We start from the raw sequence: 22,895 nt of genomic DNA, 5'->3' as shown, positions 1-22,895 counted from the left end.
ATTCGGGGGTTAGATTGATGCTAAAATAGGTTAAAAATTGTACTAAAAGAACAGGTCAGGAGACAGAGGGGTTGGAGTGGCTCTGTTGCTAAAAAAAATGAAATCAATTCCTTAGAAATCGATAACGTAAGATTGAAAGATGTAGAATTTTTGTGGGTAAAGTTAAGAAACTGCAAGGGTATTCAGACACTGATGGAAGTTATATACAGGCCACTGAAAAGTAAACAATATCTTGGATATAAATTCAGATTCAGATTCAGATTCAGTTTATTGTCATTTAGAAACCACAAATGCAATGCAGTTAAAAAATGAGACAACGTTCCTCCAGAATGATATCACAAAAGCACATGATAAAACAGACTACACCAGAAAATCCACATAACGTTTGGCAATCCCCAATCCAGAGTCCGGAGAGGCTGCTGCGTATTAATATCACGCTATCATCTTAGAGCGTTCCCCGGAAAGGAGCTCCAAAGCCACCAGACAAAACAAGACCTGCACAAAACCACATAGTTACAACAGTGCAAACAATAGCATAATTGATATAAAAAAACAGACCATGGGCACAGTAAAAAATAGTCCAAAGATTTTAAAAGACTATAAGTTCAAAAGAAACCACCACACAGTTTCCACAACTCCTCAGGGTCCTGATAGACTCGTCATCCCACACCGGTGGCAGAAGGGAATACCCCAACTATGGACTTCCACGGCGCTACTGGACTCAGCCTCTCAGACGCAGCAAACAGTGAAAGCACCCCGATCGCAGCGGACTCTGAGTCCGTTGAACCTCCGAGCCTCCGAGCATCCCCTCCGGCACAGCTTCTCTGAGCACCATCCTCTGCCGAGCGTATTAAGATGCCCCCGCCAATGGCCATCGGCAACGCGACCCCGAGGACTGGTGGCCTGTTCTTCTCAGCAGAGACCCAGAAATTGCAATGAGAGGTAGAAAAAGGCACATAAAAGTGGGGCAATGTTACTGTAGTCATGGGGAATTTCAATATGCAGGTAGAATGGAAAAATCAGGTTGGTTCTGGATGACAATTGAGGAATTTGTAGCATGCCTATGAGGTGGATTTTTAGAGCAGTTTGAAGGTGAGAACAGCAGGGGAAAGGCAATTCTATATTGGGTGTTGTGTATTGAACCAGACTTGATTAGGGAGTTTAAGGTAAAGGAACCCTTGGGAGGCAGTGATCATCATATGATAGAATTCACCCTGCAGTTTGAGATGGAGAAGAGAAAGTCAGATGTATCAGTATTACAGTGGAGTATTACTTGGATTTTCAGAATGCCTGTCACAAGGTGCCACACATGGGACTGATTAGCAAGATCAGAGTCCATGGTATTGGAGGAAAGATACAAGCAAAGGGGCTCATTCTGGTTGCCTGCCTGTGACAAGGGGTATTCCGCAGGAGTCGATGTTGGAACCGTCTCTTTCCACATTGTATGTCAGTGATTTGAATGATGGAACTGATAACTTTGCGTCCAGGTTTGCAGATGATCAGTGAAGGGCTGGTAGTGTTGAGGAAGCAGGGAGTATGCAGAAGGATTTGGACAGATTGAGAGAATGGACAAAGATATGGCAGAATGAAGCATATGGTCCTACTCTTTGGATGAGGAAATATAGTCATAAACTATTTTCTTAATAGGGAGAAAATTCCACAATCACAGGTACAAATGGTTTTGGGAGTCCTTGTGCAGGATTCGCTCAAGATTAACTTGCAGGTTGAGTCAATGTTAAGGAAGGCAAATGTAATGTTAAAATTGACTTTGAGAGGACAGGAATATAAGAAGACAATTGTAATGCTGAGTCTTTATAAGGTCAGACCACACGTGGAGTTTTGTGAGCTGTTTTGGACCCCTTATCTGGCGTTGGAGAGGGTCCAGAGGAGGTTCATGAGAATGATTTTGGGAATAAATGGTTAACATATGAGGAGTGTTTCATGGCTCTGGGCTTGTTCTCATTGGAATTTAGAAGAATGAGGAGGGATCTTATTGAAACCTATCCAATATTGAGAAGGCCTAGACAGAGTGGAGATGGAGTGGATGCTTCCAATAGTCGGTGATTCTAGAACCAGAGGCACAGCCTCAGAATAGAGGGATCTCCATTTAGAACTGAGATGAGAAGCAATTTATTTGGCTAGAGTGTGGTTAATCTGTGAAATTCATTGCCACAGACAGCTGTGGAGGGCAAGTCATTGAGTATATTTTGAGTGGAGTTGATTATTTCTTGATCAGGGTGTGAAAGGTTGTGGGGAGGATGCAGGAGAATTGGGTTGAGAGGGATAATAAATCGACCGTGATGGAATGGTGGAGCAGACTCGATGGACTGAATGGTCTAATTCTTTTCTTATGTCTTGTGGTATAAAAGGTCAGCACAACATTGTGGGCTGAAAGGCCTCTACTGGGCTGTACTGCTCTATGTTCTGACAGTAAAACACAACCGCAGGTAACTAAGTGTGAACAACTCACTGCTGTAAGTAGGGAAGAGAGAGCAAAGAACAAAGAACTTGCCTCATGGGGGAACTTTATACTGAAACCGAGTGTGAACTAGATAGATAAGGGAAAATATTTGCATAATGACAGTCAATGAGACAACAGAGAGAGACAGGCTGTGCTTTACTTGTGTTGTCATGACATAAGTTTACAGACACAGGAACTACAATAAAATACTGAAACAGCCACACTGTGAATTACTGAAAATCCACTGAATATGTACAGACAAACAGGGGATTAAAGAAACACCTAGGCAAGCATAAAAACAACTTAAACTACAAAAAAAATTAACTGCAGGACATTAAGTGCAGTGTGTAGTGTACTGATTAGTGTAACAGTATTACAGCGCCCATGACCTGGGTTTGTATGTTATCCATGTGACTGTATGAATTTCCTCCGGATGCTCCGCTTTCCTCGCTCATTCCAGAGATGTACATGTCAGTTGGTCAATTGGGTGACGAGGGCTCGTTGGGCCAGAAGGGCCTGTTACTGTGCTCTATCTCTAAATAAACATCAGAATGACAATTAGACCCGAATGCAACATGAGACACAACGTCAATCTAAAACATCTTCTCATCCGCCACTCCAAACACTCACTTGCTCCAGCATCGATGAAGGTCGTGACATCTAAAAACTTCCTCATTCACCTCGGCTACTCTGACCCATGACTGCAACACCATGAAGTACTGGCAGTGGATGCAGGGTCTTTTTTCCCCGACCTGGAGGTGCATCGCTATTACACTGAAACTGGACCCAAATCCTGGAACTTCCTCTCTCAACACCAGATTAAAGACTAGTTTTATCTGTCACTTGTACATCGAAACATAGAGTGTAATGCGTTGTTCAATGTAAAAATGACCAACACAGTCAGAATACGTGAACAAGTGTCACCACGTTTCCAGCACTAACGTTGCATGGCCACAACTCCCTGACACAAAATGTAGAGCAGGGAACAGCACAGCACAGGAACAGGCCCTCAGTCCCACAGTGTTGTGTTGAACCAATTAAATTAGTAATCAAATGGCCAACTAATTTCATCTTTTCTGCCTACAGAATGTCCATTGTCCTCACATTCATATGGAAAGGAATATAAAGTCAATGTTTCAGGCCGAGACCAGTCCTGATGAAGGGTCTCAGCCAGATTCATCAACTCTCTATTCCTTTCCATAGATACCTCCTGACCTGCTGAGTTCCTTCCACACTTTGTGTACATTCACACAGTGCTAGAGCAGGGGTTCCCAACTTTTTTATGCCATGGACTCCTACCAATAACTGAGGGGTCGGTGAACCCCAGGTTGGGAATCCTGATCCTAGAGAAACAACTCTCACACGTTGTGTGGTTGGATCATGTGTCTTCTGAGGCAAGGAAGGAGAAACATCGAAGCCTCATTGGAACTGTTTCTGACTCAGGTTAAACCACAGGGTTCATACAGTTCTGATCTTGTGTCGGAGGGAGAACATGTCAGCACACAGGAGATGAATGGAGGGTGGTAACATTACAGCTTTGAGGAGGGAGTGTTCAGCCTGGGTGTATTTTCTCTCAGTAAAGGAGGTGATTGAAGTTTGCACAATTAAGGGAGACCAGGTCAAGGGAAACAAGTAGAACCTGTTTCCCCTGAGAAAGGAGATACTGGAACTGGAAGCAGTTCTGGAATGGGAGTGTTGGCCTGTCACAAGCAAATTAACGATCGCAGTCAGCCAGTCCAAGGGCAAAATCTGAAGTTGGGGAGATGCCAAGAGTCTGGGCCAAGGACTATAGGCCCGGAGGCGACCTGTCCTGGATTCTGACTCCTGTCTGTGTGAGTGGGTGGGTAGTTGGGTGGAAAAGGGTTTTCTTTTGCTGTTGTCGTCATGTTTTGTTACTGTTGTTGTTGCTTGTGACATTCTAACAGTGAGTGATCGTCACAGACGTTTCTCTTCTTATCGGAATACCCTGTTGGTCATTAGTGATGTAAAATACTGCAAGTCCATTTCACTTGTTTAATGGTGAACCAGATTGGGGGAACTGCGCGGGCTCGGTTGTAGAGAAGTTTAAGGTGCAAGCTGTGGGTTTACATGTTGCAGCAATCCAGGAAGGGAGACGCCACAGGCAGTGTAGCACAGCTTCCATACTGGGTTGGGGGTTGGCCCTTCCTATCGGTGCGGCCATTCGGTATTCGATTAGTGGAAGGACAAGCTGGACTGTGGGCGCGTGTACTTATGCAAACTGCTGAGAACGACTTGATCTTGCCAAGTTATGGGATGTGGGTGTCGCCAGATAAGCCAGCATTTATTGCCTGTTCCTAGTTGCCCTCGAGGTGGTGATGAGCTGCCTTCTTGAACCACTGCAGTCCCTGAGGTGCAGGTTCACCCACTGTGCTGTTAGGGGAGGAATTCCATGATTTTAGCCCAATGACAAGGAAGGAACGGTGATATGTTCCCAGGTCAGGATGGTGAGTGACTTGGAGGGGATTTCCAAGTGGTTGTGTTCCCAAGTATCTGCTGTTCTCGTCCTTCTCGACGGAAGTGGTCATGGGTCTGGAAGGTGCTGCCTTAGGAACTTTGGTGTGTTGTTGCGGTGCATCTTGTAGATAGTACACACTGTCTCAACTGTTCATCGATGGTGGAGGGATTGGAGGCTTGTGGAAGGGATACCAATCAAGTGGTTGCCTTGTGCTGAATTGTGTCAAGCTTCTTGAGTGTTGATGGAGCTGCACTCATCCAGGTGAGTGACAAGTATTCCATTACACTCCTAACCTGAGCCTTGTAGATGATGACAGATTTTGGGGAGTCAGGTGGTGAGTTACATGCCGCAGGATTCCTAGCCTTTGATGGTGTTTATATGACTGTGTGGAGAGAACTTTGCACTGATTCTCCACCCTTGGACTGTGTCGAGAGAGCTTTCCTCTGTGTACCTAACCTGGGAATGTGTCGAGAGAGCTTTGCCTTGTGTACCCAACCAGGGAATGTGTGGAGAGAGTTTTCCTCTGTGTACCTAACCTGGGAATGTGCGGAGAGAGATTTCCTCTGTGTACCTAACCTGGGAATGTGTGGAGAGAGCTTTCCTCTGTGTACCTAACCTGGGAATGTGTGGAGAGAGCTTTCCTCTGTGTACCTAACCTAGGATTGTGTGGAGAGAGTTTTCCTCTGTGTACCTAAACTGGGAATGTGTCGAGAGAGCTTTCCTCTGTATACCCAACCTGGGATTGTGTGGAGAGAGCTTTTCTCTGTGTACCCAACCTGGGAATGTGTCGAGAGAGTTTTCCTCTGTGTACCTAACCTGGGAATGTGTGGAGAGAGCTTTCCTCTGTGTACCTAACCTGGGAATGTGTGGAGAGAGTTTTCCTCTGTGTACCTAAACTGGGAATGTGTGGAGAGAGTTTTCCTCTGTGTACCCAACCTGGGACTGTGTCGAGAGAGTTTTCCTCTGTGTACCTCACCTGGGAATGTGTGGGGAGAGCTTTCCTCTGTGTACCTAAACTGGGAATGTGTCAGTAGATCTTTGCACTGTGTACCTAACCTGGGATTGTGTGGAGAGAGCTTTTCTCTGTGTACCCAACCTGGGACTGTGTCGAGAGAGTTTTCCTCTGTGTACCCAACCTGGGAATGTGTCAGGAGAGAGTTTTCCTCTGTGTACCCAACCTGGGAATGTGTCAGGAGAGCTTTCCTCTGTGTACCTAAACTGGGAATGTGTCAGTAGATCTTTGCACTGTGTACCTAACCTGGGAATGTGTCAGTAGATCTTTGCACTGTGACCCTACCTTGTGAATGTTGATGGAGCAGTGCAGAGGGAGATGTTTTCTGTATCGCCTGTGCACTCAGATTGTGTGGAACCAGTGACACCGCACATTGCTGCTTTCAAATGGCAGAGTTTCTGTGTTTGGAAATTATTCTGCCAACAGGGAGTGGCAGGAATTGGGGGAATTTGCCAAAACAAGTCAGTTTTAAATTCGGAACTGCTATATTTCCTCTCACCCAAGATATGAAGGGATCCAGAGGGGAAAGGGGGTTGAATTGTAAGTCACCCATGATCCTGTTTGAATGATGGAATGTGATAGTATGTGAACATCTGAAAGATGGTGAGGCAGTTCTTTGCACTGGATCTGGCTTGAGCTTAAACTCAGCTCGGGTGTGGATGGGTTGGTGATGGGTTACATGAAGTGCCCGCTGTCTCCATCCCTTATGTTCAGTTCCATTTGTGCACCATTCCCCTCAGTTCCCTGAACTTCAGGTGACAGGTTTTGGTCCATTTCCTCTTCAGAGGGAACTACTTCCTCTCATTCTTTCCCACACCCCCTCGTTCCTGCTCTCCATCTCATTTTGGCATGTTTTCTATGTCGCTAACCCTAACTCTGTATCCCTCTTCCCATCTTTCTCTAAATCTTCATCCTCATCTCTCCCCTTCTCTTTTTTTTTCTTCAACCTTTCTCTATTCTCCATTGCTTTCCTGACCTCTCCCTCCCTTTCCTCTCTTTTCGTGATTTCTTTCTGATTTCTCCTTTCAATCTTTCACCTTCACTTTCTTATTGTTTTACCTCAGTGTCCCTGTTTCTCTCCTTTTACTTTCCATCTCATTAATTTCCCCAAGTTCCTGTCTGTTTCCCCACCTTTTCCCTCCTTCTCCTATTTCTCTATTCCCTGTCTTCTTTCCTTCTCCTCGTTTACTGAGGCCATGCAGCCCTGCAGGCAGAGCTGGAGTCCAGCTCCCAACCAGCCCACCACAAACTGTCGGCAAACTTGTGCCCTCCTGTTCTCCCTCTCACTCTCCCCTCGAGATGGTCTCCAAGTTTTTATGTTTCTGGACTTCATCTGAATGATCTGCCATAGAGGTTTATTGTGGCAAATCAGTTAACCTATGCTCATTTGGAAGAAGAGGGAGAAGGGAAGCAACAAGCTTCAGTAGCTAATGGACGTGGGGAAGAGGGGGCTACCAGTGATTTCCATGTGAGGTGGGGGAGTAGGAACTGGTTAGCTGCCAGTTGCCAGGGGGTTCCAGATCGAATCCTGGTTCTGGAGCCGTGATGTAGTATCTCTACCTGCTGCACCACGGTACCATCAGGCATTTTTCAGAGGGAGTGGGCTTGGATTTCAGCCCCACTCTGTCTCCCCCTTCAGTTTATCCAGATGATGACTTGTTGCCCAAGGCTGTGAACATCCCCCAGCCACAAGCCCCTGGGAGTTTGCAGAAAATATTTTGCAGCTTCTCTCGCCTCGCTGAGGGATCTGCACTGCTGGTGACCAATAGACTGATGTTAGCGTTTGAAGAAAGAGAGTGGACCTCATTTGTCACCCAGGTCTCTCACCCACTTGTAATTTTCACCTTTCCAGCAAAATCATTGCCCAATATCCCTCACTGTAACCCGGCTCCCTTTACACCTGTCTCAAGGTGGAGGCTGATGGGTTGAAACAGGTTTGCTTTCTGCAACAGTGCTCTGTCAACAAGAAAAACAACTGAATAATTATTGATGGATTCCCTCACATCGATCTGTCTTGGAATCATTAACTGACTGCCCAGTATTGCAGTGAGTTACAGCCACATCAGTCTGGGACAATCTCCACGTTGTTCTGGTTGTATAGGATCTCAATTCAGTTATTCCCATCTTGTTTCCCCCCCATCACCAACCCTCAATCCTGTTCCTCCCCACCCACCATCCTGTTTACTTGCTGCTTCCCAGCGTTCATTCACCCTCCTCTCACTGAGAGTAGACACTCTGGCCACTTCATAAGAACATAATAAACAGCAGCAGGAGGAGGCCATCTGGCCCGTTGAGCCTGCTCCGCCATTCAATATGATCATGGCTGAACTTACCCCACCCCACCCCTCTCCTCCATCTCCCAATTTAGAGCTGGCATGAGCTTAAATAAACATTTATTGTTCTGTTACAAGAATGTTGGCTTGTTTGGAGTTTTCAATCTGCAACCAAGTGATACTATAAACTCGAGTGCTTTCAATTGTCCTGCTGATGGGATTTTTTTTAATTTGCAGAATTATCAACTGATAACATTTGTTGCAAAAATAGGTTTGACTGAGTGATGTTGATAATGCTAATCTCTGCCACTTCAACAATTTGAATCAGTTTCCCTCTTGAAATAACAAATGATTAAAACACAATGTGGAATTCCCTTAACATAACCAAAGGAAAATCAATTCTCTTTGAAAGGATTGTGTTGATGTGAAATAATGAAGAGTGAGGTGGGGTGGGGTGGGGCAGGGGAGAGGGAATTCAAAGGTTTGAGGAACTGGGTGTATTTTTCTTCTCTAAGGACTGTCACCTTGTCATGATCTCGAGCATGCTGTCTGGAGCTTAGCTCCTGGGAGGGCCACCCATGGTGGTACTGTCAGAGGAGAAGGTTCCAGACAAGTGACCTAAACAAGAGCTCAATAGTGGAGCTGGTGGAAGATGAGGGCACATCACAATGGCAGTGGACATCACACCGGAGGAAGGCTGCAGCAGTAAAGGATCCCTGGTCGTCTTGCATTCCACGCCACTGGGCCCTGATCCTTGTCTGTCAAAGGCCGTATGGTGGCAGCCCGTGTATCAGCCTTTCCACATTAAACAAAATCATACACAGGCCTCTCCATTATGGGAATTAACCCCTTGGGAGATCAGCATACTCTAATCGAGTGGTTGCACTGCTACTGTATTTTATGTAGGTGACACAGGACATGTCCTGGCAAACCTACAGTGCCTGTACTGGCCATTCCCTGGCTCTCCACTCTATCTATGCTTCTTATGATCTTGCACACATCTGGCAAGTGACTTCTCAACATCCTTCTCTCCAAAGAGCTCACTCAACCCGTCCTCATAAGAAATGCTCCCTTTCCAGGCAGCTTCCTGGTAAACCTTGTCTGCACCCTCTCAGAAGCTTCTACATCCTTCCCGTAATCAGGTAACCAGACCTAAACACAATAGTCCACATGCTGCCTAACCTGAGTTTCACTGAGCTGCAACAGTAACAGTGGCTGTTGAAATCAATCCTCTGATGAGTGAAGGCCAACACGTCATGCTCCTTCTAAACTATCAAATGCAGGACAACTTTCAGAGATCTATGGATCTGTGCAAGCTCTTTAAAGCCTCAACATCCATCCTATAACAAGTTGATCAGAATGGACATGAAACAGGTTCCCTCCTCACAGATGCTGTTTGGCCTGCCGAGTATTTTTATCCTTTTGTTTGAGGCAGTAATGTTCTAAGTAATCTCATGGTTTTGGGAGGTGGGGTGGGGGGGGGGGGGGGGGTAGAGAAATGGTGTTCAGTGATTAGAGCACAGAGATCTAAAAGTGCTGGTGAAAGAAGAAGAGGGAGATTTTGTTATATTTTTTACATTTACTAGTTGCTGGAATCTGGGAATGGTGTTCTAGAGATGAGTGAATCTGATCTGTCAGAGAAAGGGATGAGACTTGAGCGAGGGAAATGAATGTGGTCAAAGTAAGTTTATTATCTTAATACAGAAATGTTACCAGACACTACTTTGAGATTCATGTTCTTACAGACATTTACACAAAAACAAAGAAATACATTGAAATGGTTCAGAATGTAAAAGAACGGTGTACAATAGAATTCTATTTCTCAGGGGCGAAAGGGGAAAGATTGAAAAGAGACCTGACAAGAAAACTTTTTCCACCCAGGGAGGATGGTCAGATATGGAAGGAGCTGCCAAAGGAAGAGGTTGAGCAGGTGCAATGGTATCATTTAACAAGTTATTGGACAGGACATGGAGGGACAGGTCTTACAGGGATAATGAGCCAAAAGCAGGAAATTGGAACTAGCTGGGTGGGCACCATGGCTGGCATGGACTGGTTGACCCATGGACTAGTTGGACCATGGACTAGATGGTATCTTTGCTGTATTGTTCTATGACTCTATCCATCCATCTGTCCACATGCGAGGCTGTAATGTACTGTAGAAGGGGAGGAGCCACCCTGGGCTACTTGGAGTTCTTGTAACTGTTCGATAAATGCCTATTGATATATGATCACATTTCAACTGAGGTTTTGCACCCTGAAATTGTGACAACATGAAGTTCCACCCCATGGTTTTATGAATGAGGTCCATTGGTCAGCCACAGTCAATGGGCGGGCTCCTAAAGTCATCACCATTGGCCAACGTATAGCGAAAAATGCCTCAGCAACAATTGACACACCAATCACCACCCAACTGTCCCAGAGTACCCGCTCCCCTCGATGGTGCCACCACATTTTCCACTTTATTCCAGACTTCCAGCACGTGCTGGCTGGGCCTAGTACTGGAAGTGGGCATCCAGCAGCCGTCTGATCAGCGTTGAGTTCTCCTTCTCCAGCTGTGCGATCCACTGTCTTTTCCTTGACACTTCCTGTGGAGCAGAAATGTGAGTGACCAGCGACATTCTCCATCCTGTTCCCTTTGAACGGCGTACGTTGAGTGTCAGGGATGGGGTAGCAGGAAGCACATTCTGATACAACCCTTCTGGTGATGACTCGTTCGGCCCACTGTCTACATGCTGACCACATGAAACAGCTGCTGGGTATGTGGGTATTGAATGTTGTCAGGGGATTTCTCCCAAATGCTTCTCAAGGACTTCACTACAGCACTTTTTTGGGTCATACAAATTTGAGAGGCCATTCATCCCCTCTATATGTGGCTTTCCATAAAAACACAGCTAATCCATTTGAAATCTCTACTCTGCATTCTTGCCCTTTGCCAAGTAATCTTTCATGCCCCCGCCCCACTTATCAACAATCTACCTCTGCATTAGAAATATAGAAGGTCTCTCCTTCCAGCCCCCTTTGTAGAGAGGTTTCAAAAATTCAAATCTCAGGAAAAACATCTCATTAACCTCAATTATTCTGCTCTATATTTTCAGAACAGAATTATCTCTCCATATTAACCTTGTCAATATCCCCCCCACCCCGGCTCTTAAATGTATCAGTTGAGTCCATCTCTGTCCCTTATCTGTATTTCTCACAATTCCTGCCACTTTGTTTCCATCTTGAGCTCTCTCCTTCCGTCTCTCTCTCTCCATCTTGCCATTTCTCGCTTGCTGCATCCCCATCTCACCATCTCTCTCTCACCACTTTCTCCCTCTCCTCTCCCTCACAAATGTACTGGCCCACATCGAACAAACCCACACATTCCCAATGTCAGTTTGGTACTGCTTCTCTTCTTGAAGGAAACGAAATACTCAATGTTCCTGTTGTATTCTCGTCTGCGCCGGATCACCTGGAATTTGCCGTGCAAAGCTCACTCACCACCCTTGAGGACAAGGGCAATAGGCACATGGGAACACCACCACTCACAGGTTCTCCTCGGATTCACAGCTGTCCTGACTTCAAAACACCGGATCAGTCCTCCAGTGTTGAAGGCTGTAAGTCCTAGAACTACCACACAGGATGCCGTGACGTTACATGCATCAGTGTTTGAAGGCCGGCAGTTACCACCACCTGTTCAAGGGGCAGTGTAGGGATGGGCACAAAATGTCCAAATCCCATCCAAAAACTAAAGCAGAATCCTGGCACTGGATTTTGAAAGCAGGAACAACGACCCAGCTCAACCCAGTTGACTTCAGTCTGGGTGTTGATGCAGAATTGGGTTGACTTCCGGCCAGCTCTTGACTGTCCATAAGACACAGAGCAGAATTAGGCCATTTAACCCATCGAGTCCACTCTGTCATTCAGTCCTGGCTGATCTATTTTCCCCCTCAACCCATTCTTCTGCCTTCACCTTGTAACCTCTGACACCCTTACTAACCATGAACCCATCAACTTCAGCTTTAAATGTCCTCAATGACTTGGCTTCTGAATCTGTCTGTGGCAATGAATTCCACAGATTCACCTCCCTCTGGCTAAAGAAATTCCTCCTTATCTCTGTTCTAAAGCAGGGTTTTCCAGTCTTTTTATGCCGTGGGCCCCTACAGTTAACTGAGACGTCCATGGACCCCAGGTTGGGAACCCCTGTTCTAAAGGGACATCCTTCTAGTCTGAGGCTCTGCCCTTTTGTCTGAGACTCTCACACTGTAGGAAACATCCTGTCCATTTCCCATCTCTCTGGGTCTTTCAATATTCAATAGATTTCACCACCCCCCCCAACATTCTTCTGAACGCCAGTGAGTATAGGCCTAATGCTGTCAGACATTCCTCATACATTAACTCTGGTCCAGCCAGAGAAGCGCTCTCTTCTATTAGATGGACCTTAAAGGTTGACACAATATTATGGACCAAAAGGTCTGTTCTATATGCTCCCCGCGCAGCCCTACCGCTCAAGGATGATCAACATTCGACACAATGGAGGTGTTCAGTACCTTGGTCAGCAGCTGGTTCTGCTGCTTCAGTAAGGCCACAGTCCGTTGGTGGGATCGGTCACTCTCCCTCCTCCGTGGGCGCTGACTGCAGGAGATCTCAGTGGATTCGGGGGGCTGCAACACCTGGAGCGAGAAATGTCTGTTCAGGCCAAGCAATTTGGTCTCTTTTTTTGAGGTCCTGCTGAAGGATCCCGGCCTGAAATAAACTGCTTTATTCCCCTCCATAGATGCTGCCTGTCCCCGAGTTCCGAGTTCCTCTAGCACTGTGTGCACTTCCCTCAAGAGTTTCAGCATGTGCCGAATCGCATGTTTATTTCTCAGATTATTGGAAAGTCTCCCCGTCCTCACAGCTCCTTTGTCATGAAAGTCTGAACCCTCCAAACTGTAGTGTCATAGAATCACCAAGCTCTGAAGCAGGCTCATTTATACCAATTTAGTTTTGTGTTACACCGTCATCAACTCCTTAAATTCCCTCCTTCACCTACACATCCGGGGCAATCTAGTGTTACCAGTTATCCTAGCAACACGTTCGTGCTTGGACTATGGGAGGAAACCGCAGCACCCGAACAAAACCCATGCAAGTCACATGGAGACAGTGCAGACTCCACACTGATTGTACCTGGCTCATCAGTGCTGTCAGGTATCACCTCCATGATCAGAGAGGATGGGAAGAGTCAACAGATTGATTCTCACTTCCAGTAATGTTCATCCCAGAGCAATAAATTAGTACTTTGATGTGTGGAACACTTCAAGGTAAATCAATTGTTTCCTGCTACTTTCTAATGTGATGGATTAATCAGAATCTGATTTAGTTTCACTACATATATGACATGTTATTTGTTGTTTTGTGATAACACCGCAATGCAAAGGCATAAAATTTTCCATCGACATATGGGTCGGATTAGTGAGTGGTGGGCAAGCAATGTTGTCTCTGGAAGTGTGGCTGTCTCAGTGCATCCTCAGACTGTGCTGGTCATTGAAGCAAATGGCACATTTCACTCTGTTTCAACGTACATATGGCAAATAAAGCTAATCTATCTTTCTTCTAAAATCAAGTAAATAAATATTGCTTTTAAAAAGGGGATAACAAGGTAGCATTCTTGGATTTGGGGATTGTTCAGAAATCTGATGGCAAAACAGAAGAATCTTAGTACATTGAGCACTAGAGCACAGAAAAAGACCTTTCTGGCCCCAGCCAGCCTATTTTTCTGCCTAGTGTCATTGAACCCCACATGGACCATGGCCCTCCATCCCCCTCTCGTCCAAGTACCTATCCAACCTTCTCTTAAATGCTGCAAACGGTGCACCTCCACTTCAGCTGGCAGCTTGTCCACACTCACACCAGCCTCACAGTGAAGAAGTTACCCCTCAGGTTCCCCTTAAATATTTCACCTTTCACCCTTAACCCATAACTTCTAGATCTAGCCCTGCCCAACCTCAGTGGAGAAAGCCTGCTTGCATTTACCCTATCTATACCCCTCGTAATTTTGTATACCTCTAACATGTCTCCCCTCATTCTCAGTGTGCTCTGTGGTACAGAGTGGAGACGGAGGATATTATCTCTCAGGAGCTGGAATTGGCCTCATTGTAACCCTAAGGAAACAACAGCCAGGTCCCTGGCCCACTGTCTGAAACTTTCCCTCATCTCCAAATTTCAGTCACTCCTTCCTCCTCTGTTTAACAACACTGGGTCAACACTGGTCACCACAGTTAGCGAGATGCTATTGGAGTCCAATTTTGACGTCCTCTGTAAGAAAGTTTGTACTTTCCTCCCATGTGTGTTGGTTTCCTCCAAGTGCTCTGTTTTCCTCCCATAGTCCAAACACATAGTAGGTTATTTGGCCATTGTGAATTGTCCCGTGATTAGGCTCAGGTTAAATAGGTGGGTTGCAGGCCGGTGCAGTTTGTTAGACTGAAAGGGCCTGTTCCATGGTGAAGTTGTAAATAAATGTGCTCTGGTGCTCCATGGCTCTAAACGCAGAATGCTTTAACAGTGGAGAAACTGACCAGTTCTGCACAGGAAATGAAGCTGCGGAGGCAGACGTTGGCATGTTGGATTTTGTCCAGAAGGCAGCTGCCACGGTCTGGGAAATACTTAAGCATGTATTCCTGGAGGAAGAGGGTGGGAAAAGCGGAAGTAAATAATACAAAATCAGAATCCATATTCACATTTCCCAACTTCCAATCCTCTCTCCTCTCACATTCCAAAAATGCAATGCTATTACAATGCCAGTGATCTGAGATTAATTCCACTGGTGTCTAAAAGGAGTTTGTACGTTCTCCCCATGACTACGTGGATTTCGTCCGCGTGCTCTGGATTCCTCCCACATTCCAAAGACATACAGGTTAGTAGGCTAATTGGTCACATGGATGATGCAGGCTTGTTGGGCCTGTTACTCTATTGTATCTCTAAGTAATAAAACCAAGTCTGACAAATAACCAATGTACAATAGAAGACAAACTATGCAAATGAAATTAATCCTGAGAACATCAGTTGGAATAAGTTGGAAATCTGTGCGGAGTTTACACAATGCCATCTGTTGCCCAACAGAAACAGCAGCCTCAGCTTTGGGATTTTCGATGACTTCGACATGTTTCAGAAAGGGACGTCCAGGCATGCAATATTCTCTCTGTGATAGGGTGGGTAAATCCGTCCCCTCCCAGTGCCAGAAATCGAAGTTCAATCCTGGCCTCCACTGTTCTCTGTGAGGAGTTTGCACATTCTCCCTATGACTGTGTGGGCTTCCCCTGGGTGCTCTGGTTTCCTAATAAACATGCGTGTTAATTGGCCTCTGAATTGTCCCTAGTCGTTAAGGGAAAGATGGAAACGGGGAAATGATCGGAATATGGGGAGGGATTGATCCCTAATAGTCAGCACGGTCTCGCTGAGCTGGAGAATAACTTTCTGCATGTATACAACTCTGAGATTCTTCTTCTCCAGATAGCCATGAAACAAAGACAACCATGGAAGCCAGCTCAAAGAGAAACAGCAAACCCAACCCCTTCTGTACTAAATAAAGAACAGCAACACGATTATCAAACCTCCTCTCCGCGCCCTGCAAAAATGCAACAAGAACATTGCCCCCAAATCTTCCTCTCCTCACACAAAAATAAGACCATGAGATATAGGAGCAGAAGCAGGCCATCCGGCCCACTGAGTCTGCTCCACCATTCAGTCATGGGCTGATCTAATTCTTCCAGTCATCCCCACTCCTCTGCCTTCTCCCCATACCGTTTGATACGCTGACTAATCGAGAACCTAATTATCTCTGCTTTAAATACACCCAATGTCTTGGCGCCCAGAGCCACATATAACAACAAATTCCACAGATTTACCACCTTCTGACTAAGCAATTTCTCTGCATCTCTGTTCCAAATGGATGCACTTCAATCCTGAAGCCATGCCGTCTTGTCCTAGAATTCCCTACCATGGGAAATAGCTTGGCCATTTCTAATCTGTTCAGGCCTTTTAACATTGGGAACGTTTCTACAAGATCTCCCCTCATTCTCCTAAACTCCAGGGAATACAGCCCAAGAGCTACCAGACGTAGCTCATAAGGTAACCCTTTCATTCCTGGAAAGATTCTTGTGAATCTTCTGTGAACCCTCTCCAATGTTAGTATATCCTTTCTAAAATAAGAAACCCAAAACTGCACACAATATTCCAAGTGTGGTCTCACGCATGTCTTATAGAGCCTCAATATTATGTACTTACTCTTATATTCTATACCTCTAGAAATGAATGCCAATATTGCATTCGCCTTCTTCACCACCAACCCAACCTGGAGATTAACCTTTAGGGTATCCCGCACAAGGACTCCCAAGTCCCTTTGCATCTCTGCATTTTTAATTCTCTCTCCATCTAAGTAATAGTCTGCCCATTTATTTCTTCCACCAAAGTGCATGACTAAACACTTTCCAAAATTTCATTTCATTTGCCACTTCTTTACCCGTTCCCCTAAACTATCTAAGTCTCTCTGCAGGCTCTGTTTCCTCAACACTACCCACTCTTACACCTATCTTTGTATCATCGTCAAATTTAGCCACAAATCCATTAATCCCATAGTCCAAATCATTGATATATATTATAAAAAGCACCGATGTTTGTGGAACTTCACTGGTAACTGGCAGCCAGCCAGAATAGGATCCCTTTATTCCAACTCTCTGTTTTTCTGTGAATAAACCTGATTCTTATTTTGTCCCTCGCCCCTCTCCCCTGGTCAGAAGTTGCCTGCAGAGAGGCGCATCCCAGTACTCTGGTTGGGCACTCACCTCATCTCCCGAACACCCGCTGTGGTCCTGCCTGTGGCACACGCTGCGAATCTCCTGATGGTACCAGTCCCGTGCCCTCTCCACCATCTCCAACCCATACCAGAGCACGTCGCGCTGCTGCTCGAGTTCCTTCATCTGCTTCAGCTGAAAGACACATCGGACATATGAGCAGAGCAACTGCACTTGAACAGTACAGCACAGGACAGGCCCCTCAGCCCACTGTCTGTAACAACCACAGTGCCGATCTAAACTAATCCCAACTGGATGCACCAGCACGTGTGTCTGGCCATTTCCGTGTGGACAGACTTCTCTGTCCCTGAGCGAACCTTCCTTTCCCTAGCTACCCTCTGTTAGCAATGTGCATGTGAAATGCCTTCGGATTCACAAGTGAGGACATCTTCAATAGGCGATGCCTCAAGAAGGTGGTATCCTTCATTAAGGACCCTCACCATCCAGGACATTCCCTCTTCTCATTATTACCATCAGGGGGGAGATACAGGAGCCTGAAGATCCAGACAATATTTTAGGAGCAAATTCCAGTTTCTGAATGGTTCATGAACCCATGAAGACTACTTCACTAGTCCTCGTTTCTACTATTTCTGCAACCTATATATCGCACTGTATCACTGTCACGAAACAACCAATTCTACAAATCATGCCAGTGACAATAATCCTGATTTTGATTAGTCTACTTGCCAAGAACATTTCATGACCTATTTTATCTCTCCAAAACAGAAGGAACATTGGGGCATGGGGGATTCCAGGGAACGAATACGAGAGCGGAGTTTGTTAATTAACATAGCATGGTCACAGGGCTGAATGGCCTCTCCCGAGACTGGCTCTCATAAATTAGCTCAGTTTTGCTGGTGCAAAGGAGGACTAAGAACTTGGTCTCTTTAAGAATATTGTGATTTTCATCAACAACGAACATAAAACATAGTGCAGTACATAGGCCACACTTAGGTTGGAGTTTCAATACATCAAACCTTGGCCTCTACTGTCACGGTGGGGCCACACTCAGGTTGGAGGAGTAACACCTTATAGTCCGTCTGGGTAGGCTCCAACCTGATAGCACGAACATTGATTTTTCGAACTTCCACTGATTGTCCCCGTCTCCTTCACCATTCCCCAATACTCTTTCTATATCTCAACTTATTTCCTTACTTACGCATCACCTCCCTCTGCTGCTCCTCATCCTTCCCTTTCTTCTGTGGTCTTCCACCCTCTCCCATCAGATTCACCCATTCATCTACTTCTAATCAACTTCCCAGCTCTTTACTTCACCCCTTCCCCCTGCCGGTTTCACCTGTCACCTATCACCCGGTACTTCCTCCTTCCCTCCCCACTCCTTCACACTCCAACTTTTTTTTCCTCAGTCTTGTGAAGGGTCTTGGCCCAAAACGTTAACTGTTTTCTCTTTTCCATAGATGCTGCCTGGCCTGCTGCGTTCCTCCAGCATTTTGTGTGTGTTGCTTGGATTTCCAGCATCTGCAGGTTGTCTCGTGTTTGTGACAGTGCAGCACATTACAGGTCCTTTGGCCTACGATGTTGTGCCAACCTTTTAACCTTCTCCACAATCAATAACCCTTCACTCCTACATAGCCCTGCATTTTTCTATCACACAAACTCCTTGAAGTGGTGGGAATTGAACCTGGATCACTGGCACTGTGAAGCTACATTTTCGTGTGACCCTAAATAGAATCAATTTGATTACAAAATTCCACAGCAGATACATTTCAGCTCTCAGATCCCTGTTACTAGTGGAATCCGTCTATGAGCCCTGTCATTTCACAGTTCCAGTGCAATGTCTCAGATGTCTTTCTTACATGGAGCATATATTCTCACAAAGGAAATCAGTGATGAGGGCAGTCACTGGCGAGCCCCTGCCACCCCTCTATCAAAGGTCAATAGCAAGCACCACCCGCCCAAGCTTCAGTTGACAGGAGTTACTGTGACAATGGCTATTGTTGGACTTTTACACTGTTGGCTGTGAATGGAGATTGTGTACACAATGGAGACTGAGACTAATGAAGCTTAACGTGGAGCCTTAGAAACTGGGATAGTCACAGTTCATAATCGTTCACAAAAATTGCAGCCAACCTCTAGTTCCATTCAGCGTGTCCCTCTCCCGAGAATTCACATCCAAACTTTTTGCCTGCAGACCACTTGCCACAGACATTTAGATAGAATTCTAAAATTCTATTATCAGTTTAAAAATTGCTTACTGGGGAGTATTTTAAAAAGTCTCAATTTCAGAGTACACTCTGAGTGTCATAGAGTACTACAGTACAGAATCAGGCCCTTTGTCCGATCTAGTCTGTGCTGACCTGAACTTCTGCCTTATCTCATCAACCCAAACCTGGACCATATCCTTCCATACCCCCCCCCCAATCCATGTATCTATCCAAACTTCTCTTAAATGTTACAATAGATCCCACACCTACCACTTCCGCTAGCAGTTCACTCCACACTTGTACCACCCTTGGAGTGAAGACATTCTCCCTCACATTCCCCATAAATATTTCATCATTTGCCCTAAACCTGTGACCTCTGGTTCTAGTCTCATCCATCCTCAGTGAAAAAGTGTACCTCATAATTTTGTATACCTCTGTAAGATCTCCCTCCATTCTAGGGGCAGTGAATAAGGTCCTAATGTATTTAATCTTTCCCTTATCTCAGGGCCTCATATCCGCTTGTAAGGAACACATTATGCTCTTGTAAATTTTCTCTGCACTCTTTCAAACTTAGACCTTTCGAGTAGGTAGGTGACCAAAACTAAACAAATTCCCAAATTCTGAGTCACCAACATCTGATACATCTTTAACAATAACATCGCAACTCCAGTACTCTGTGCTCTGATTTATCAAAGTCAAAGTACCAAAAGCTCTCTTTAGCTGCCTAATTTACCTGTGGGACAACTTTCAAGGAACTTTTGATCTCCACACTTAGGTCCCTTTGTTCTAACACACACCTCAGAGCCTTACCATTCACTGTGTAGGTCTTACCCAGGGTGTCATCCCAAAATGTAATACCTCATACCTAAATGTATTAAATTCTATCTGCCATCTTTTCAGCCCAGTTCCCTAGCAGGTTAAGATCCCACTGCAAGATTTGATAGCCTTCCTTGCAGTCCACTACACCCTCAATCTCAGTATCATCAGCAAATTTGTTGTTCCAGTTTACCACGTTATCATCCAGATCATTAATACAAATGATCAACAACAATGGACCCAGCACCAGTCTCTGTGTGGCACACCACTGGTCACAGGCCTCCAGTAAGTGACATCTATCTGTGACTCTCCAGCTTCCCCTGCTAAGCTAATATTGGGTGCAATTGATTATTTCATCCTGAATGCCAAGCAACTCTTAAAGAAGGCCAAGTAACTCCTGTTAAAACTAAAAGGGGTAACTGCATCCCGAATTTTCCATGGTACAGGTGAAAGAAATTGATAGCTCTCTCCCAGCCCACCAATCACTTGTTGGCACTGGTCTCCTCACTCCCCTCCCTAAACCGACCATTTCCACTCTCAGACCTAAAGCAACGTCCATGTCGACAGTTCTTTCCCCTCTCCCCCTGCCAGCCCACCCTACAGACGCAACTCACCCCACAGAACCCGTCCAGATTTCAGCATCTGCAACCTCGTGCATGTGTGCAATTTCAAGCAGGGGGGATATGGTTTAATTTGGCATCATGTTCAGTGCAGATACTGTGGGCTGAAGCGCCTGTTTCTGTATCACACTCTTACATGATCTAAAATCTGTCCTATATTGATCGTTCTGTAACCTGCTCAAAGAAAAAGCATTTCAGGATGCATTTCTCTGACATTAAATGTACTTTTGAAACCTTTGAACAGGCAAGTCTGTATGAAATTGAGATTGTTATATTAGGTATACTGAGTATTCTTAAAGGTTGATAGGTTCTTGATTAGTCAGGGCGTTAAAGGTTACAGCCAAAAGGCAGAAGAAAGGGGTTGAAAGGAAAAATAAATCAGCCATGATAGAATGGTGGAGCGGACTCGATGGGCTGAATGGCCGAATTTGGCTCCAATGTCTTATGCCCTTATATTGTCTGTGAGATTAATGCGTCTGTTACCTGTACACAAAGAACAGTCAGATGGGGAACAGGAACAGGCCTTTTGGCCCATCATTTCTGTACCAGATATGATCCCAAATTAAAACTAATCCCTTGTACCTGCAGATGACACCAGTCCCTCTGTTCCCTACTTGCCTGTGGATCGATCTGACAGCCTCCAAAGCATCTCTACTGTATCTGCTTCCTCCACCACCCCTAGCAGCCCGTTCCAGATACTCACCACCCTCTGTGTAAAATAAAACTCATCCTGCACACCTCCATTAAATACTCCTTCAGTGTATACCCTCCAATACTGGGCATGGGCAAACAAAAAGAGTCTGACTGTCTACCTCAACTATTCCTCTCATACTTTTAAAATTAAGATTAGCATTATATGTCACATGTGCTTCGAGACATGCAGTGAAATGCAATGTTTGTGTCAATCACCAACACAGGAGAGGATGTGCTGGGTCAGCCCTTAATTGTCGAATGCCTCTGGGGCCAACACAGCATGCCTACGACTCATTAACGTGTTGATATGTGGGAGGAAACCAGAGCCCCCGGAGGAAACCCGCGCGGTAAAAGGAAAAACGTACAAACTCCTCATAGACAGCAGCGGGATTGAACCCTGATTGTCAGACCACTGGCGCTTTAAAGCGTTACGCCACCGTGATAAATCGATTTGGAATCGGTTTATTATTGCCACAAGTGACGGGGTTTTCATACTGTTTATACAGATCAGATCGTCGAGGGAGAACTCGCTAAATCAGTAACAACGTGGAATAGAGAGTGACAGGTCTGATAAACGTGGGACTTCACTCCCGATTGTGCAGCGGAATAGCCAGTCCGTCCGGACACACTGTCTCATGGAATCTGGGCACAAACTCAGCTGTTGTATTTCGTTCATTACAGCGGCGACTATGTTTCACTTAAGGAAGGGGAATAAAGTGCAGAGAAGCAGAAGTTTTTACTCCCGCTCTCTTTGCATCGCTTTGTAGTCATGGCGGCGAGAAGTCGGCATCGGAGTTCAGACGGGAGTAATAGTCTGCCAGCAGCTTCACAGGAGGGCGCTTCCCATTTCGATGGGAGACTGCGCCCCTGTGTTCCGGGAGGCGTCCTGTCTCGGGGGGGGGGGGGGGGCGGTGGTGGTGGACGTGTCGCAGTAATAAAAATTGACGAACTCACCCACAAGTAGAAGTTTCTGGCATCCGCTTTGCTCTGCAGAGGAATAATAATAAGGGTGTAGGCAGGTATCACGGGCATGGCGAATATGAAGCGTTGGGGTGGGTGAATTTCCCCTCTCCTCCACCCCACCCAAGCTATTCCGTCACCCTCTGGGACAGCGGAGAGGGGTGGGTGGTCGTGTCGGGTGCACAGTACATAAGTTCCAGCGCTCAACGGGACATAGATCCCGCAAAAAGAGCGAGCTTCACGCAGTCTGTCCTGTTCCGGCCCGCCTCTCGGGTTGAGCCCCACCTGTTGGGGAGATAAAACTGGCTCCGGAATAGTCGCAGAACAAACAAACAGGCCTCTTTTAAAAAAACACATTTATCATTTTCAGCAATTGACTTTGCTGACTGCGGCAAATATTTAACTCTTTCATGACACGACTTCGTAATGCTCCTTCCAGCTTTATGTACATGGATAGGAGTGCTAAGGAGGGTTATGGTCCAGGTGCCGTTCAATGGAACGAGGCAGAAGAACAGCTCGGCACGCATCAGATGGCCGAATGGCCCGTTTCTGCGCTGCACAGCACCATGACGATAGCGTAAGATGAGAAAGTGCTGCGTAGTTGCATTT

At 45.8% G+C, this 22,895-nt stretch overlaps 1 protein-coding gene across 3 annotated transcripts; it reads right to left on the bottom strand.

The window, feature by feature from the left end:
- Window positions 1–243: 243 nt before the first annotated feature.
- On the bottom strand, window positions 244–22,546 carry sapcd1 (suppressor APC domain containing 1). Of its 3 annotated transcripts, none has more exons than XM_059970945.1 (5): window positions 22,281–22,546; window positions 17,024–17,167; window positions 14,759–14,860; window positions 12,752–12,874; window positions 244–495 (listed from the first exon to the last, which is right to left on the bottom strand). In XM_059970945.1, exons 1-5 carry the CDS (start codon window positions 22,356–22,358, stop codon window positions 433–435), a joined length of 510 nt encoding a protein of 169 aa, XP_059826928.1. In that variant the 5' UTR covers window positions 22,359–22,546; the 3' UTR covers window positions 244–432. The 3 variants fall into 3 exon arrangements, with proteins under 3 accessions (XP_059826928.1, XP_059826929.1, XP_059826926.1); XM_059970946.1 differs by lacking the exon at window positions 244–495 and adding an exon at window positions 2,601–2,996; XM_059970943.1 differs by lacking the exon at window positions 244–495 and adding an exon at window positions 9,890–10,807.
- Between the last annotated feature and the right edge of the window lie 349 nt (window positions 22,547–22,895).

Source organism: Hypanus sabinus, chromosome 5, assembly GCF_030144855.1.
Source record: "Hypanus sabinus isolate sHypSab1 chromosome 5, sHypSab1.hap1, whole genome shotgun sequence".
Lineage (NCBI taxonomy): Eukaryota > Metazoa > Chordata > Chondrichthyes > Myliobatiformes > Dasyatidae > Hypanus > Hypanus sabinus.
This window is presented reverse-complemented; position numbering and strand designations above follow the sequence as displayed.

Excerpts from the sequence above, each read along its gene's own strand:
- sapcd1 (XM_059970943.1), bottom strand. The coding sequence starts at position 22,358 with ATGCCCGTGATACCTGCCTACACCCTTATTATTATTCCTCTGCAGAGC. Across the intron at positions 17,168-22,280 it reads CCAGAAACTTCTACTTGTGG|CTGAAGCAGATGAAGGAACT; the intron begins GTGAGTTCGTCA and ends TGTGTCTTTCAG. Across the intron at positions 10,808-12,751 it reads AGAACCAGCTGCTGACCAAG|GAAGTGTCAAGGAAAAGACA; the intron begins GTACTGAACACC and ends TCTGCTCCACAG.